Source organism: Carassius gibelio, chromosome B19, assembly GCF_023724105.1.
Source record: "Carassius gibelio isolate Cgi1373 ecotype wild population from Czech Republic chromosome B19, carGib1.2-hapl.c, whole genome shotgun sequence".
Taxonomy (NCBI): Eukaryota; Metazoa; Chordata; class Actinopteri; order Cypriniformes; family Cyprinidae; genus Carassius; species Carassius gibelio.
Window position 1 is genome coordinate 17189677 of NC_068414.1, and position 17586 is coordinate 17207262.

Below are 17586 nucleotides of genomic sequence, written 5' to 3' on the forward strand. Positions count from 1 at the left end.
GTGTAAGGGGACACTTTTCTATGTCGCACCTGTTGCGCATCCCACTCAGGTTTCCTCTATCGTTGACAAAAGACAAGAGACTGTTATTTAATGCTCACATTGCCTCCCAGAGCCGTCAACTGAGCCGTTGTCACAGTTATCTTCCAGTCACTCGGCCCAATCTCCCTGGGGAAGCACAGACGGAAACGGAGCTCAGGTTCACCCTAATCCCAAATTCAGCTGTTACACTGTCAACAGTAGGGTTCAAACGGACAAAGCTCTACAAGGAAGCATGCTGACTATTTGAACTGGCAGCAAATCAGTTGATTTTAATAAGGGTGGCATATCACAAGAATGGCTTTTCCAAAGAATTTTTGACAGCTCTGAGAGTGATATTCCCTTCCTGGGCCAACAAGATCACTATACCAAACTGGCCCATACCTATCATCTTAGAGCTTAATTCACAAATAACCAACAAATGAAAAAAAAAAAAGGAATGATGAATTGTTGATCACCTTGTAGAGGCCAGGAGGACAATGAACACAATTTTGCCCTCAATGACCCCACAGTCCTTATCCCAAGAGGCCACACCACGGACTCCAACCTCCTGCCACCAATCTGAATTCCAAGGAGTACACTAATGCCTGCAGGATTAGACCGGTCAGCTGAGGGCCCCATGAGGCCCTGGGATGCATGGGGTGTGGAGGGAGGGATCAGTTAGGCCACTGACAGGCAGCCACAGGAGCTTAACCAGACCAAAAGCAGGTCAGAGTCCAGCTAAATGGGTGGGAAAGTGGTGGGGATGGATGCAAGGGGTTCAAACAAGGACAAAACAACCTTGAGTTGCAATGACTTGAGGTCCACTGGCCTGGTGAACCTGGGAAGTAAGGCAACAGTAAAAGTTGACCCAAGCTGCGTCTTAGAAATCTAATAGCAGCGATGTAGCACTCTAACTCCAGACAAGACTAGACTCTGACTCAAATCTGTCTCAAGTTCCAGTTCAAGACCATATTTTCAGGAGCATTAGGACTTGGCATGGACTTGAACCCTGAAGAACTAGTCTCAACTAGTTATTAAAAAAAAATGTTCTTGAACTTGAGACCAACTGGCTAACAGGGCTGTTAAAAGAGGAAATGTAGAGATGAATTTAGCTTGCTTATTATGCAATTATTGTCTAATGTAATTAGGATGGCAAAATTACATATTCCACACTACAGGACTGATCACTTATCAAAGCAACAGACCATCTGTTAAATATGAGGCTCTTCATATAACTCAAGGGATGAAGAGAGGCCGTAGAGGAAGGCCACGTTCACAGACACCTCACCTAAAGCCAGCTGCCCTTATGTTTAGGATCTGGCTGCATATGGCGAGACACAAAACTACTCTTAATGAGGGCTAGCCACTGTCTCTGCCTAATCTCATTAGGGCTAACAGGATTGTTGGTAGCCTCTGTAGGGATGGGGAGCAAGGGGTAATCCAGTCCAGGATCCTCAGAAACTGAGGTCAGAGTCCAAAGGGAATGACTGGATAATGTTGTGAGGAACAGCACAAGCAGTGAAGGCCAAAGACTAGTTTAGTGAAAAAGGTTTGGACCAACATTTTTGGGAAAATTATTTCTTTAAAATATTTTATACATATTCATTCTATAAAGAGTCCTTCACTTCCTTTCTCTAGAAAAACGTCACACCCTGACGTCACCAGCACACACACACAGACACACACACACACCCACACACATACACACAGCTGTTCATCCATTGAAGGGTTTGCGAATTCACTGTTGTCTGTAAGTAAAAGTACATACTGTTACACCCAAGCTTTACAAGCATTTGATCTTTTATCAACCCAAGGCCAGTAAACACTGAACCCTGAGCCTTGGAATTTTGAGGCTGTCTGTAAGGGAGGGGTAGCCTTCAAACACACACACATAGTATTTCTACACAACTGTTTGTGTGTTTAATGGTCTGTGTGAAGTCCATCTCGTTAAAAACGGCTGTGATTACCTGACCATTGGACCGTACAGAAGGAAGCGGAACAAAAAGACACACACACAGCTCCAGTAACCTCTGAGGGAAACTGAAGCCAATATACAATAGACAAGCCACGAGTAAAGCCAACATATAATACACACCAATGAATTCAGAACTGAAATGAGTGAACTGCGGCTACATTTCCCTTGAGAGCAAATGTTATCCAAATTAAAGCCAGTGGCTACAATACACTGAACTAGCACAGCTGTGGTGTTACTTAGCATCCAGCAGCGGAGACTGTACCTCACAGACCATTAAACTCTCAAACACAAACAACAGGATGGAAAGGAAAGGGAGACTCGCATTAAAAGGATTCATGCATGAATTTATTCCAGGAGTATTATGGCTGGAATAACCTGCAGTTTGGTACCTTCTGGGGATCAAATAAGCTGCCTTCAGAACTTGACCACTACACCATACCAGCACCCAAACTTAGAAAAAGTGTGGAAGTGTATTCAGTGAGACTTACTCTTGAGGAATCGGTTGCGGACCCATTTGTTCTGTTTTCGGGCGTAGCGGCGGGTCACCTGCTTGAGAGACTCGATCCCTGTGAGAGGAGAAAATAATGTCACCAATATCTGATGGTCACAACAAATACTATGCGATATGTTTGTGGGAGATATAAAGTAAAAAAGTCATGCACGATGGGTTTACGAACACAATTTTAAGTGCTAAATAGCAAAACCTGGAGGAGGAGGGGAAGAGGAAGAGGCAGTTTCATTAAAACCCTCAGACGCCCCCTCTCTCAATCCACTTCCCCTTCAGTATATCCTCTTACCACTGGTGCCAGAGCACATTGGACTGTGTCTGTGCACCGATCACAGAAAGCAATATCTGCCAATACCGATACCAATCTTTTTAAAGCCTTCTTTTTATAATTTATAACGACACACAGTGATACTCCAATAAGCATTTTTAGAAATTTATTCAGGGCCTGAATTTCATTTTTGAAAATGGTGGAATTCCCCTCTTAGGTGACTCTTGTGAGAGGGGAAGCAGACTGTGCTTTCACAGAAGAGTTCACTACTGATCCCCAGCTGTTTACCACAAAGGAACAAACACATCATTTATCCATTATTTCAATTTTAAACATCACGGTCACTGAAAATGTTTTTTTCAGCATTGCAATTATGTTTTACACAGTGCAGTAATAAAATCTTTAACAGACATGTTTATACAATAAATATACGCAACAAATTATTTAATGCTTTTACTTTTACATTTACTTCTAGTTTTATATATTAATCTGCTCAAGCAAGTGGCAAAACATTTAAACCACTTTTCTTACGCTATCACAAGCTTACCATTGACAGAATTAATCGGCTCTACTGCCTTTCCTTTACTATTACAAGCAATCCTGCCTTTCATAAAGAACATTGATTTTTTTACTTCCTCGAGTGGCATCTTATTGTCTTGTTTATCTGTACATGTACTGTACTAGTACTTGGTAGGGGCTCCTTTAGCTTTAATTTCTGCCTCAATTCAGTGTGGCATGGAGGTGATCAGTTTGTGGCATTGCTGAGGTGGTCTGGAAGCCCAGGTTTCTTTGACAGTGGCCTTCAGCTCATCTGCATTGTTTGGTCTCTTGTTTCTCATTTTGCACTTGACCATACCCATATATTGTCTGTGGGCTTCAGGTATGGTGAGTTTTGAATATTCGTTGCATTCGAATTTTAGGTGTGCATTAAAAAGCCTGCCTTATAAGCTCCAGGTATACTTCACATTACGTGTTCTGTTCCATCTCACGCAAACAGCTTCCACACAACTTTCAAAGGGGGATGAGCTCAACATGCAGCACCACTTCTGTCTCATCATTCACCTCGCATACGCTCAACATTTTTGTCAGCCTATCCAGTTGAAGCCACTAGAAAATAAAGAATGTAGAAAAGATCTTGTTTACATCAAAACCGTTCATACAGAACACATATTTCGCACATTTTCTAGAGGGACACCGTAGGACTCGCGTCTCGCACAAGAGAGCTGCATGTTTAGAAAGCCATGTAAAATTAATGCAAGTTTAACTTTTTAAAAACATATCTCGAGACTTTATGGTGGGTTTGTATTCCCCATTCCACTGCATCTCATGTTTTTAAATGAAAAACAACAACATTTATTCTGTGAGACTGGCTTTCCGCCCTTTGTATTTAACTATGCATGCATACATGACGCGGTTTTGTTTATAGTTGTTTAAGCAACTTAATTAAAATTGGTTTATAAACGTTATTTTAAATATTACGTATTTTTCTTCCACAGCCATGTTTTCTTATGCTTTGAATAAACGTTCATTAGTATTATTTTGCTCAAAGCGCCCTCTTGTGGTCCCAGGAGAAAAGCCAAAAGCTTTTCTTCACCCTAAGGCCATCCTTAAAAATATTTTGGTTTGCAGTAACAGTATTTTTTTTTTAAAGGGTCAGTAGGTAGGTCTATATTTGTTTAAGTTTCAAAGTAAAAAAAAAGAAGTACAATTTTGGTGATGGTGATTACGTAGGTATGAATTTAAACAAATTAACATATCGTGACGTCACTGCCTGGGTCTTCAACCCGTGTCATCGGGCGCATCATTGCAAACCTCATTTTGATGCAGGCCATGTAGACCACAAACAAATTGAAATCTTTGTCAAAAACATGTTTATTGCATGAATTTCAGGTGAGAAGAAAACAAATGAGGTACTGTTATACTGTTTTACTTGCATCCACCACTAGGTGTCAATGCAACCTACAAATGAGAGACCGTTTACTTTGCTTTCTTGGGTTGTCACTTTGAAAAAAATCCTGTTTGATTTGAGTGACAAGTGTTAATTGAATCGATTGTAAAATCGATTTTGCATGTCTAAAGTTTCAATCGCAAATAACACCAAATAAAGGGTAAATCCACAGACAACAAGCAGGACGAATGTAAAGATTCAATATATTGGTAAAGACCAATATTTCTGATGATTTATTGGCGTGAAGTTATGTGGACAATAACAAATTATCCACGTAATGCAACATTCTCGAAAAACAATAAACAGAGTGGACTGCCATAATGAAAAACATTTACTGCAGGCTTCAACGTGGCTGTTTACGATTAGGAATGTCAACAACACAAAAATCGCATACTTAGGCAATTCTAGCCCGAATCTGTATCTGTACTGTCTGAATACTGGCAGAATTCACATTTCTGTTATAAAAAGAGAAACATTGTGCAGAAGTATTATTTGCTGTTATGAATGTGTGTCCGAAGCTGCAGTTGCTGTGTGACGCGTGTATATTAAAAAAAATAAAAATAAATAATAAAAAAAACAGAACGCACTCCGAGAAAGGGCCGTTAAAATCAATTTCCTATTTTCGTTTTTGAAACTTGTGTTGGTTGACGTCACTGTTTTTTTTTTTTAAAAGAATTTAGTCTTTGTATGTAGGCCTAGGCAATTTAGATATTTACAATACTTACTAAAATATGTTATTTTATTGCTTTTGTATTAGTTGTTTGAAGAGTAAAAAGAAATAATTATAATTGGTCGGTCTTAACGCAAATGTACAACCGGCAAGTCGGTCGGACTAAAAGCAAAATAAATGTATAAAAATTGAGTCGGTCAGGTTATGGCAAACAAGAATATTTTTAAGGATGGCCTAACTGAAATTATGCATTTTAAATTTGAATACAATTTGAATTTTGATCATATTTAAGTACAAAATTCAAATTTAGTTTTTCAGCTATTTTGACAGCCCTACTGGCCAGTCAAGCACACCAACACCATGGTCTATTAACCAACTTTTGGTGCTTTTGGCAGTGTGGGCAGGTGCCAAATCCTGAAGGAAAATGAAATCAGCTCCAAATGAAGTACTCCAAAATTTTATGGTAAATGGGTGCAGTGACTTTGGTTCTCAAAAAACACAATGGACCAACACCAGCAGATGACATTGCACCCCAAATCATCACAGACTGTGGAAACTTAACACGTTGAAGTGGTGGAAGCTTCTCCTCCCTTCCTCCAGACTCTAGGACCTTGGTTTCCAAATGAAATACAAAACTTGCTCTAATCTGAAAAGAGGACTTGGGACCACTGGGTAACAGTCCAGTTCTTCTTCTCCTTAGCCCAGGTGAGACGCCTCTGATGTTGTCTGTGTTTCAGCAAAATCCAAAATCTGTGTGGTAACTCTTGATGCCTTGACACTCAGTCCATTCCTTGTGAAGTTCCCTTAAATTATTGAATCGATTTTGCTTGACAATCCTCATAAGGCTGCACTTCTCTCAGTTGGTTGTGCATCTTTTTTCCCCACACTTTTTCCTTCCACTCAAATTTGTTTACATGCTTGGATATAGCACTCTGTGAAAGGCCAGCTTCTTTGGCAATGAATGTTTATGGCTTACCCTCCTTGTGATTGTCTTCTGGACAACTGTCAGATCAGCAGTCTTCCCCATGATTGAGTATCCTAGTGAACCAAACTGAGAGACCATTTTGAAGGCTCAGGAAACCTTTGCAGGTGTTTTGAGTTGATTAGCTGATTGACATGTCACCATATTCTAATTTGTTGATATAGAGAATTGGTGTTTTTTTTATAAATGTGAGCCAAAATCATCACAATTAAAAGAACCAAAAGACTTAAACTACTTCAGTCTGTGTGCACAGAATTTTTTTAATACACAAATTTCACAATTTGAGTTGAATTACTGAAATAAATTAACTTTGCCACAACATTGTAATTTATTGAGATGCACCTGTAGCATTATAATTATTTCACCCACGGCAAACAGAAACTGCAATGGTGCCACTGCATGTCACACCAAACCTCTCACGGCAGCGTCATCAGCTTGAGATCGGTTTTAGAGACCGTCAATCAATCATACAAATGTGATTATTGGCCAATAGTGATCGGTAGCCGATCAATCGGAGCACCCTTAACCAAGACTACACAATATTGTCAAATGTATGATTTTCACCAAAATGGGCAAATTTATGATTTTTTAACAAACATTGGGATTTAAATGGTTACTGTTAAATGTAAATGTTGGTCTAAAACATTCACTCAATATACAAAAATATATATAAAAAGTGTTTCCTTTCAAAGTCGACACCAGCAAAACTTTCAACTATCAAAAACAACAAAAACCTTGTAATGCATTTAAATCAAGGGGTTTAATTCCTGTCTCCTAAAGTGATACAAGTTGCTTTATTTGATTTAAACCGATTTATTTACATATAAACACTGATCACCACACATACATGGAGCATGTTTGAGCTTCAGATATTTCTGAACTTTTTGATGCATGAAAGATTTGGTTGAATTAACATGATGGTGAGTAAATTATCTCTTCTCTGTGTGAAATATCCTTTTAATGTTTCACTGCCAGGGCAAAAATTTGTTTTATCATGCAATATTAATACATTTGTATTCATTTCATTTAAAAACAGAATTGCTACGTGGTCCAGATAAACCCTTAAGCTTTTATTTTTGACAAACATCTGCACTTGTGTACAACTTTCTTATTGAGCTCCTCATTCCAAATTAAATATCCAACTATCTACACAACTGTGTCATCATGCCATGTTAAATTTTACAGTAACCTGTGGCACCAAAAGCTGAAATGATTGCATCACGAGCCCCTCGTGTGTTTGAAGTATGTGCAGTCAACAACAGAACAGAGCGCCACCCCTTCAGTTTGAGGCAAAGAGAAAATGCAGACTACATTGACCATTATCTATTTTAAATTATCGTAAAATATTATTTATTCCTGTGATGACAAAGTTGACATTTCAGAATCATTACTCCAGTCTTCAGTTTCAGATAATCCTTCAGAAATCATTCTAAAATGTGAACCTGGACCATGGTCTTAATTTCTAAAATTAGCCCAAAAAACACTGTATGGGTCAAAATTATTATTATTTTTTTTTTATGCCAAAATCATTAGGTTATTAAGTTAAGATCATGTTCCACGAAGATATTTTGTAAATTTAATTTTGATTAGTTATATGCATTGCTGAGAACTTAATTTGGACAATTTTACAGGCGATTTTTCTCAATATTTAGAAAAAAATTGTTTGCACCCTCAGATTCCAGATTTTCAAATAGTTGTATCTAGGCCAAATATTGTCCGATCCTAACAAACCACACATCAATGCAAAATTTATTTGTCCAGTATAATTGACCCAGACGACTGGTTTTGTGATCCATGGTCACATATAGTGATTTGCTTCTCAAGAAATATTTATTTTTATTGTCAATGTTGAAAACAGTTGCTGCTAAATGTTTTTGGAAAAACCGTGACTTTCTTCTTTTCTTTACCAGAATCCAAATGCAGGTCCAAACTCTCTCAGATCCCAAAGCAAACAACAAACAGTGCAAACATACACTGAAGTACTATCACACAGACAGCAGCATCCCTACAAAACATTAATACAATTCACAATCTATCACATAAACCTCAGAGCAAACTAACCAATCCAAGAGCAGCATTGTTGACTTCATGGTCTATTGACAAGTCAGTAATGCTCAGCACACAACACAAGCAATCTGCACTTATGAGCTCTCAGCAGACATGAGCACCGTTATGAGTGCTGCAGCTTTCATGCTTAGCATGCCGCAAATTGATCTTGACACCAATCCAACTGACTGACACACACAGAGAGAGAGAGAGAAAGAGAGAGAGAGAAAGAGACGTCTCTCTCTCTACAGCCCCCCAGCAGCTGTTAACAGAGACTGAGAGCGTTCTGTCTTAAACACTGAATGTTTTAGACATCTGATCACAGTTCAACACCACTGCAGCGATCAATCCCCTACTGAAAATCAGAAGACAACCCCTATTTGCTAAATAACAGGACTGTCAAGCTATCACCAGTTTTACGTGAATCAGTAATGCTGGTTAATCAAATAATTCACATATTGGTATTTAAAGAAAAATGTTCCAAATTGAAGACGAGTCAAATACTTTGTGTCCCCCTCTGTACTATTTTAATAGGTTTGTTTACACATGCATCAACCACATTGGCACGTAATCAATACTGTAATGAGAATTAATCACCAGCTATTAATAATGGACATGTACCATAAACGTATCTGATGGTGGTAGTTATATTTTTGTATTACAATGATAATGTAATGATAATTTTGATCCCTGCTGAAGCTGTTTTTGCTTCAAATGTGTTCTTCCTGGAAGAGCATAAAAATGCTTTCAGAATGATGGTCTGAGTTAGTTTGCTCTCTTTTGTGAAGTCAGCAAAGGTTTCATAACTGTTCTCAAACAGATATTTCAAGAACATCAACATTCTCACTCCGTGTTCATGCTCAAGGCCTGAACTGACAGCTGTTTACAGTTTAACAACAAAAGACTGAAGACATTCGAGCTCAAGCAAAATGAGGTGAATGAATGCTTACCTTTAATCTTCAGTTTGTCACGTTCTTCCTGACTGATGTTCTCACTTGCTGTTAGGTACTCGTGAAACTCTTTAAAGCCAATAGACTGGAATATGCCATGCTGATAGTCCTGACTGCAAACACGGAGGAGAAAACTAAATACCTTATGTATACCAAATTACCATTATTCATGCACAAAGCTGAAGAACAATACTAGATTTTTGCTAAAGTAAATGTAAGTGTTTTTTGTCCACAACAGCACCACAACGCTAGAATGCTCAGGGTTTTCACCAGGGTGTTGCTAAGCAAGTCAAGTCAAGTCTGCTTTATTGTCAATTCTTCCACATGTACAGTACATACATACAGAGAATGGTAATTGCGTTACTCTCAGACCCCCGGTGCATACAGATAACATTAACATTAAAGCCTAAAAATCTAGATCCAATATAAAATGTTGATACAACTATACAATAAGGGAATGTGTAAAAGAGACATAATACAATTTAAAATAAAGTTAAATAAAGCAGTGCAAGGCACAGTGCAGATAAATGATTTTTAGTGCAAAAAGAAGCTTATTCAGTCTGATTAAATTGACAAAGGGCTCAAGAGCATTTATTTTATTTAACAGCAATTCAATTCAATTAATTTAAATATGACCTTTATTTGATGTATAACAAATTAGTTTTGGTTTATGTTCAATTATGTATTTTAAGAGCTTGAATTTGAAACACTTCACAGCTGCAAATATATATCATATACAGCTCTGATGAAACAACATACTTCTTTAGTTCTTTAAATAGTTTAAAGTGCTCCCATGGTTTCAGCTATAATTTTCAAATTCATTTCATAATACAAATATACCAAACGCTATTGTAATTAAATGACAAAGCAATTTCTATTAAAAATTTGAATCTATGTTATTGATTGGTTACAGAATAATTTAAATAGCAATATTATAAGTATTAGGCCTTCTGAGCAGACTCGAGGGTGAAATCACATCCAATGTTAAATGGGACCCAATTTTAGATGGAAAAGCGGTCACTGGGTGCATCAGAGCACCAGCCCCTGGGGTAAAAATGAGTCGTCATACAGCTCAAAAAAACAGATCAGCCGGTCACAGGGACACAGACAGTGCAGACGGGCCGAGGGGGAGGGGGTCTATTGACTGGACCGAGCGAGAGGGAATGGAAAGGAGAGACAGGCAGAGTCTGACCTTGCTGGCTTGTGACTGCTCCCTGTGTAAGGTGAGAGGGCTGACGGAAGGGCGGCAGATGCAGACAAAAAGGAGGAAATGGGGGAGGAAGAGAGTGGGATGACGTGAGGAAAGAGGAGAAATGTGCTTGGGTTGCATGTTTGAGAGGGGAGGTGGGGTGCGATCGGCTGGACAGAGCGCCAGGCGTTCGGCCAGTAATCAGAAGAAGCCACACCCAAAGACACCCAGACACTGCTGTGTCATCAACATCCACACACACAGACACACCGCAGTGCAGTCCGTCCGCCAATATCCCTGCACAACAGAGCGTGTGACAGCACTAACAATCAATAATTAATCACCTTTCCTAACAAATATTGTTAGTGCATCAGTAAATACAGACGAAATCACAGGACACAGCATCATGGGCTTCGCTGATGTTCGAATCGCTCCAAGATCCAAAGATTACGGCGTGATCTGCTTTGTCATATCTATAGCCTAATTGGCTAATGCACTAACAGGCACTGCGCCACTGCACGAAGCATGTCTTTGCAGGAATCACCGCTACTAGACTACTGTGTCGTTGGTGGATGCTGGTGCAATTCTATGTGGTTCCTATGGTGTTTTAGGTGGTTGCTGGGGCATTTTTATTTGATTCCTATGCTGTTATGAAGTGTTGCCAGGGCATTTTCATGTGATTGTTAGGGTGTTATGAGTGGTTGCATAGGCATATCTAGGGGTGCGTCTCAATCAGCTCCCTTTGTTCATTAGTAAGGGCACTGATCAAAGAGTCGGCCATTTTAAGGGCTGTCTTAATCACAAAATCCTTCTAGTGCACTGGAACGTTCACTCACTGAAAAATCCCACAATGCACCGCAAAAACTAGAGAGCATCGGTGCTCACTACACTCCTTTACCGAAGCGCAAAACAAACCACACGAGCCAACTCGCTAAATTTAATTGACAAATGATAGAGGAATTGAAAAGACAAACCGTTTTGTAGTATATTTCAACATAAACACACATCTCTGGACAAGTAATGAACACATTTAATTAACATTTATAACTAATATTTAGCCGAAATGTAAGAACATGTAACTGAACAATGTGTTAAAAGAGTATACAATATCAAATTAAAAAGATGGGTCCAGCCCATATTGTTTATTAATTCCAGTGATGACGTTCTACCATGTTGTCCACTGATGCTGTACGTAATCATGTCACTGGAATTCGAGTGATCACTATCCCAACATGCAGCGAGTCAGGGAACTTACCACTGACCGCACTAGTGTACACAATCTACTGATTCACAAGCACGGAAGCTAGGGAGCTGATTGAGACGCACCCTAAGTTAAATTATTATGAGTGGTTGCCAGGGGGTTTCTATGTGATTCCTTGGATGTTATATGTGGTTGCATGGGCATTTCCATGCGATTATAAGGGTGTTATAGTGTTAACCAGGGTGTTTCCTTATTATTAATAGGGTCTTATTAGGGGTTGCATGGGCATTTCTATGTCATTCCTAGGCTGTTACGAGTTGTTGCCAGGGTGTTTCAATGTGATTGTTAAGGCCGGGACACAACAAGCCAACTTCAAAGAACTAGCAGCAATGAAAACTGACAATGTAGTCACCTTACAACGGCAGCGTCTGGACCAAAAATCTGCACTTGATAACACCAGATCAACAGACCACAGCTGTATGCAGACTAACACATGCGCTCCCTGCCTGTGTGAGAAGAATTAGCTATGTCTATACTTGCAGCTTTTAACATCAGTGAAGTTAATGAATTTCAGCATTTCAGGTTATGAAAACATTGTCATATTGAAATGCTTAGGTAAGATCACCTAACGTCAGAACAGCCTTCTATTTAATACTTTTATTTACTTCGTTTTCATCACTTTCGCTTTAATTCTCCTGCACGGACTCGTTCACAAAACTGAACATCCAATCAGTGTTCTCATTCACACCGACACGATTCAATGTTTAATCGCGCAAACTGCTGCCGACATGAGCCCGACCAGAGCCGGCGAGTGTCCCGGCCTTTAGGATGTTATGAGTGGTTGCATGGGCATGTTAGAGTTTTTTTAAGTGCTTGCTATTAGGCTGTTAAAGAGTGGTTTGCAAAGTGTTTCTACACATTCTTGTTTGGGTGTCATGAGCACATGCAAGGGTTTCATGCAATAATTCCCAATTGTCTGAATCTCAAAAGGTGTGGGATAAGTTATGTCTCAAAGCTTATCACGAAAGAGTTGTATAAACCTAACATAAGCAAAAACATCATTAATGGTGATGCTTGGCTTTGAGAAGTATATATAAAAGATAAGCTGTAATGGCCAGGTCATTTTAATGTCATATAAAAGGATATATACACAAGGTTGAGATAGTTAGTCTTCATAAATACAGGACACTCAATGAAATGGCCCTGAATCACAGTCTAATGCTAATGTCATGACAACATCAAATGTTAAGCAGCAGTACAGACCAATAAATTTCATGTTAATTCAAAGTCATACACGTATTAATGCAACCTCTCATAACTCCATGTACTTTTGACATTAATAAAACACATCCGAGTCATTCGACCGGCTCAGTCACATTGCTAATTTAACTGACATCGATGTCAGTTATTGAAAAAGTTTCACTTGTCAAAGCCCTGGATTGCCACCATGGCTGAAGACCAGAACCCCTTCCCTGACAAGAACAGCAGGTGATAAACATGCTAGTACTTGTTAACTTGAGGTCTGATCTGCAGAACAGGTTCAGCTGGTGAAGCTTTGCTTTCTTGTATTTCTTTGACAGTTGAGGAAAAGAAAAGACAGCTGTGCAGCTTTTGTACCAGGCAGCTTGTGTGAAAAGTTTCACATGGTTCATTCAAAGGTAAACCAAGGATTATGAATACAGAAATCTGACCTCGTTCCAAAACTAAACAGAGGATCTCAAAAATAGAGGTATACAATAGATAGGTTACCAAGCTATATGGGCAAAAATTCATATCTCTGAATTGTTTGGCCAATTATCGATATACGGCATAATTCGTCTCTGTATTTTCATTTTTGTATTAAAAAAACTCTGTATTTTTTATATATATTTTTATTTAGGGGCTGTGCAATTAATCAAAATGGTCATAAATTCATGATTTGAGTGTGCACGATTTCTAAATTGCTTTATAGCACGATTTTTTGTGGCCCGACCTACCGCAGTATGCTATCTGATCCAATCAGAATGTAGCATGCCTAAATGTAATGTGAAAACTAAACCGAACAGACTGGGCAAATGCGTTACTCCAGGTCCACACACACTGTCCGTGATGAGTATTTTTTCCGAGCCCATGTTAACGGATCAAAGCGTTCACACTGCACATGGTAAAAGATGTGAAAAATGTGAACAGAAAAGGTTAGAAAAAGAAAGGTGCAAAATAATTAATACCTAGCACATGAGCATAGAGAGAATTGTGAGTGCACAGGACACAGTTTGAGCGAGAGGAGACGCGTTTTAAGTGCGCACTCTCTCTCCGGGCGAGAGCAGCGTGTATATGAGCACGCGTGTCTGGTTTTGTGACAGAGCAAAGGAAATCTGTGTGCAAGTGGAGAGATTCATGCTTGTGCATTATTTTAACTACAATAATGTGCTCTAGCTGTTGCTTCTGCACCGCATACACATACTGTATATGCACTTCAGATGGAGTACGTGTGAACCTGTATAATGTGAACCTTGAAACCTTTTGAACATTGAAAAATTTGAATAAATGAAAACAAAAGCAGAGTTGTGTTAGGCTACTTTGATTACCTCATTACAGTCACTGCACAGTCAGTGCGATCATAAAAAAATATTTTACATGCCACATTCCTTGTCCAACTAAAAATATTTCCATTGCAAAATTTACATATGGAGAATAACCCTGTGAAATGTAAGTTACACATTCAGGAAGCCCGCACATCTCAAACACATTAAACAGCACGAGTAGCCTGTTGTCTCTGTCAGTGGCACATGCAGCCTTTAAGCACTTTCTCGGCAGCAGATCAGTCTGTGTCCTCTGCTTATATTTTCAGATGCGCTCGTTATCAGCGACTGTATATCGATATAAACTGTACTGACTCATACCATATTGCTTATAAAGAAAATATTGATATATACATCGTACAAACTCTATATAAATGCCAGCCATAATTTGTTGTCAGAAAAGTGTTCAGTTCTATTTTTTTAATTCTGATTCACAACAGTGAAATCTACCTGTTCTCTTTGATCTTCTTCTCATTGAAGCGTTGGTGAAAATCTTTGAGCTCGTCAATCAGCCCAAGCGACAACATCTGATCCACACGCTTGTCCAACCTCTCATCTAGAGCTAGAGGAGAGGATGAATGAGGAAATTGAATAAAAGATACTGCATACATTTTAAAGTACCAATCTACAATGAAGCTACCATTCGTTTTGCAGTGGAGCCAGAAGATGCAAGGGTTCTGGAAACGCAAGGGACCACCAAGACAACCTCCTCCATCCTGTCCTCGCTGCTCCTCCAAAAGACGACTGTGTGGAACTCCAGTGTCCATAAACACCTGCAGACTCCTGTAATCAATCAACTTACCATCAACTTGTGACAAACAACAAAGGTTGAACAATGAAGTTACAGAGGTGCATGGGATTTCTCAAGCTTGTCAGTTCCTCAAAAGGAGCTGATATCAGGAGCACTGTGAAATGTGTGAAATGAAATGATATCAGCAGCACTGTGAACTGTGGGAGAGGAGCTCTTCCACCACAGCAACACTGCAGGCGCAGTGGCACACAGGCTGGCATCAATTACGCGAGAACAGTGCTCAGAAGAGGTGCTTATCGGCCCCTTGATACCAATCAAACACCAATTGAGGCATGTGAAATCTGGTGTGTAACACGCTAGGAATCCTGAGCCATCAGCAGTTCTCCCACACAAGTGCAAAAAAATAAATGCAAAAATAGATGCCCAACAAATGCCAAAATGTAACATGGCATGACAATACGATAAGGTTTCTACCCAAGTTCAAGTCAACTCCGCTCCTTATCTAACAATGCACAAGGGAGAAAAAAACATAAGTATAACAAAAAACGGCATTCACTGAAAGAAGAATAAATGGTAAAGACACAGTAAATAGAGTGACTGGTATCTAAAAAGCCCAATTAACTATCACCATTGTGCATTTAAGGAACTTAACGTGATAGTTTGAATTTTAATGCCCCAAAATAAGTACAAATTAAGAAAATAAGTAACTTAACCCCTGAATTTATTGCAGTATTACTTTTGAAAACTGGACTACTTTGTATACTATTTTCAGAGACACTGAATTCTAGCAAATACTTTTAAATTATCCCATGCTGATCTGTGATAAAGGTAGAAATAATTACTAAATGGAAATATAATGTAGTTTTTCCTGTGACTGGGACAAGCTTTGTCTCAATGTTTTGTGCTACCACTTAATTACCTTGCAATCTTGCGTGCATCATGAGGGTGCAATATGGCTGCCATGTCAGGATCCACCTCCTTCAACCATCTGTGAAGCTCAGGACCACCCAGTTTCTCAAGCTCTGTCTTGGATTCAGAAGCCACGCCCTTTTCTGACTCACTCCCCTGCTGTAGGGCAGACAGAGGAGGACTCGATTAGAATAGATCTGCCAACAGATGCATAGAACACCTTTTAATATAACTCAGACTTGCTAGCGCTGTTTCAAAATGTAGTGAGCTGCCACATTGTCTACTGCCTTTTAAAGCAGCACTCAAAATATCATAGAATGTCATAAGAGACCAATTTAAAAAGCTCAATATAGGCAGCAACCCGGTGTGCCACACAAACAGTGAGACTAACAATTGGTTTCAATAGTTTTCAATTAGCATGTTGCTAAGCTAACAGCATTATATTTTAATAAAAAGAGTATTTAAAAAACTTTGATCAAATACCATAAAAATGCATTCTGGAATTGTCTTCTCTCTTAAGTTATCTTAAAAGGCAAAATAATTAGGTTTCCTACCTAATGAAACAGGCTTTCTATTTAAATGAATGTTATTGATCTTCTTGCGAATAATTAAAATAGATGAAGGTCTCATTTTTACTCAAAAGAAATCAAAATTTGTATTCTGGTGACACATGTCGAACTTCAGTTTCTTTAAAATCCCATCCTTTTTTTTTTTTTTTTTTTTTACAATGGACTGCAAGTTCAAGTCTATATCTGCCTCGATGCGAATCAACCAGTACACAGTTCCCACATAATTTTTGTTCTTTTTCGATAATACATATAACCTGTATGTCAGAAGAAAAGACTGGTCACTACTTTCGTACTGTCATTGTCACTTCAAAATGCTGCCCACGTAGGCAGCACAATAGATTTTGGAACAGAGCAATTGTTTACACTTATAAAACAGTAAAATTCACATTTACCCCAGAGTTGATGAGCACCTTCCATAAAATGGACTCAATGTAGTAGTTTGTGCCTCCGACAATGATGGGCAGCTTTTGCCGATGATGCATATCCTCTATGTGTGATATTAAGAAAGTCAAACTCCCAGACAATGAAATAATTATTCAGAATAGGTCAGTATAGTTAAAAGCAAGAAATAAATTATGCACAATGATCATATTTGTGAAACCACATTGTTGGGGTGGGCGATATGAGCTTAAATTCATATGATATTTTACACTGTCCAGGCGATATCGATATTATATTGCGATATGAGGGGGATATATAACTAGAAAAAGTGAGGGCTTGGACATAGACAGTCTTTTTTATTATTATTGTGCCATTGTATTTCCAGTTTGTGTGTTTGAGATGGCCAGTGATTCCCAAACTTTTTCTGTCAGAAAACCCCCATTGGTAGAAAAAAAGTTTTCTCAAGGCCTCCCACCCCCTTCCTTTTTTAAGCCTCTCATGCTCACTAAGGCTACTTTATTGTTATTTTTTTAATGCAGTAAACATTGCATATCATATTCCTAGATCTATAGCAGCTCTAGCAATTGCAACAAAGATTGTAATAAAAGGCATCCAAGAATGCCTCCATGGAGCAATTCAATAACTGCTTCAATAAGAAAA

General features: G+C 38.8%; 1 protein-coding gene across 5 annotated transcripts in view; it reads right to left on the reverse strand.

Moving 5' to 3' along the window:
• LOC127979441 (tRNA dimethylallyltransferase) overlaps positions 1-17586 on the reverse strand; it is a 45704-nt gene that overhangs the window by 8548 nt on the left and 19570 nt on the right. Inside the window, exons 3-8 of one of the 5 annotated variants that reach the window (XM_052584912.1) lie at positions 16938-17030; positions 15987-16132; positions 14957-15099; positions 14767-14878; positions 9366-9478; positions 2482-2559 (exon numbers count right to left, since the gene is read on the reverse strand). In XM_052584912.1, the coding sequence (XP_052440872.1) occupies positions 2482-2559; positions 9366-9478; positions 14767-14878; positions 14957-15099; positions 15987-16132; positions 16938-17030 (685 nt within the window). Of the gene's footprint in view, positions 1-2481; positions 2560-9365; positions 9479-14766; positions 14879-14956; positions 15100-15986; positions 16136-16937; positions 17034-17586 lie in introns of all 5 variants that reach the window. The other 4 variants (XM_052584911.1, XM_052584910.1, XM_052584909.1 and 1 more) reach the window with 4 other exon arrangements.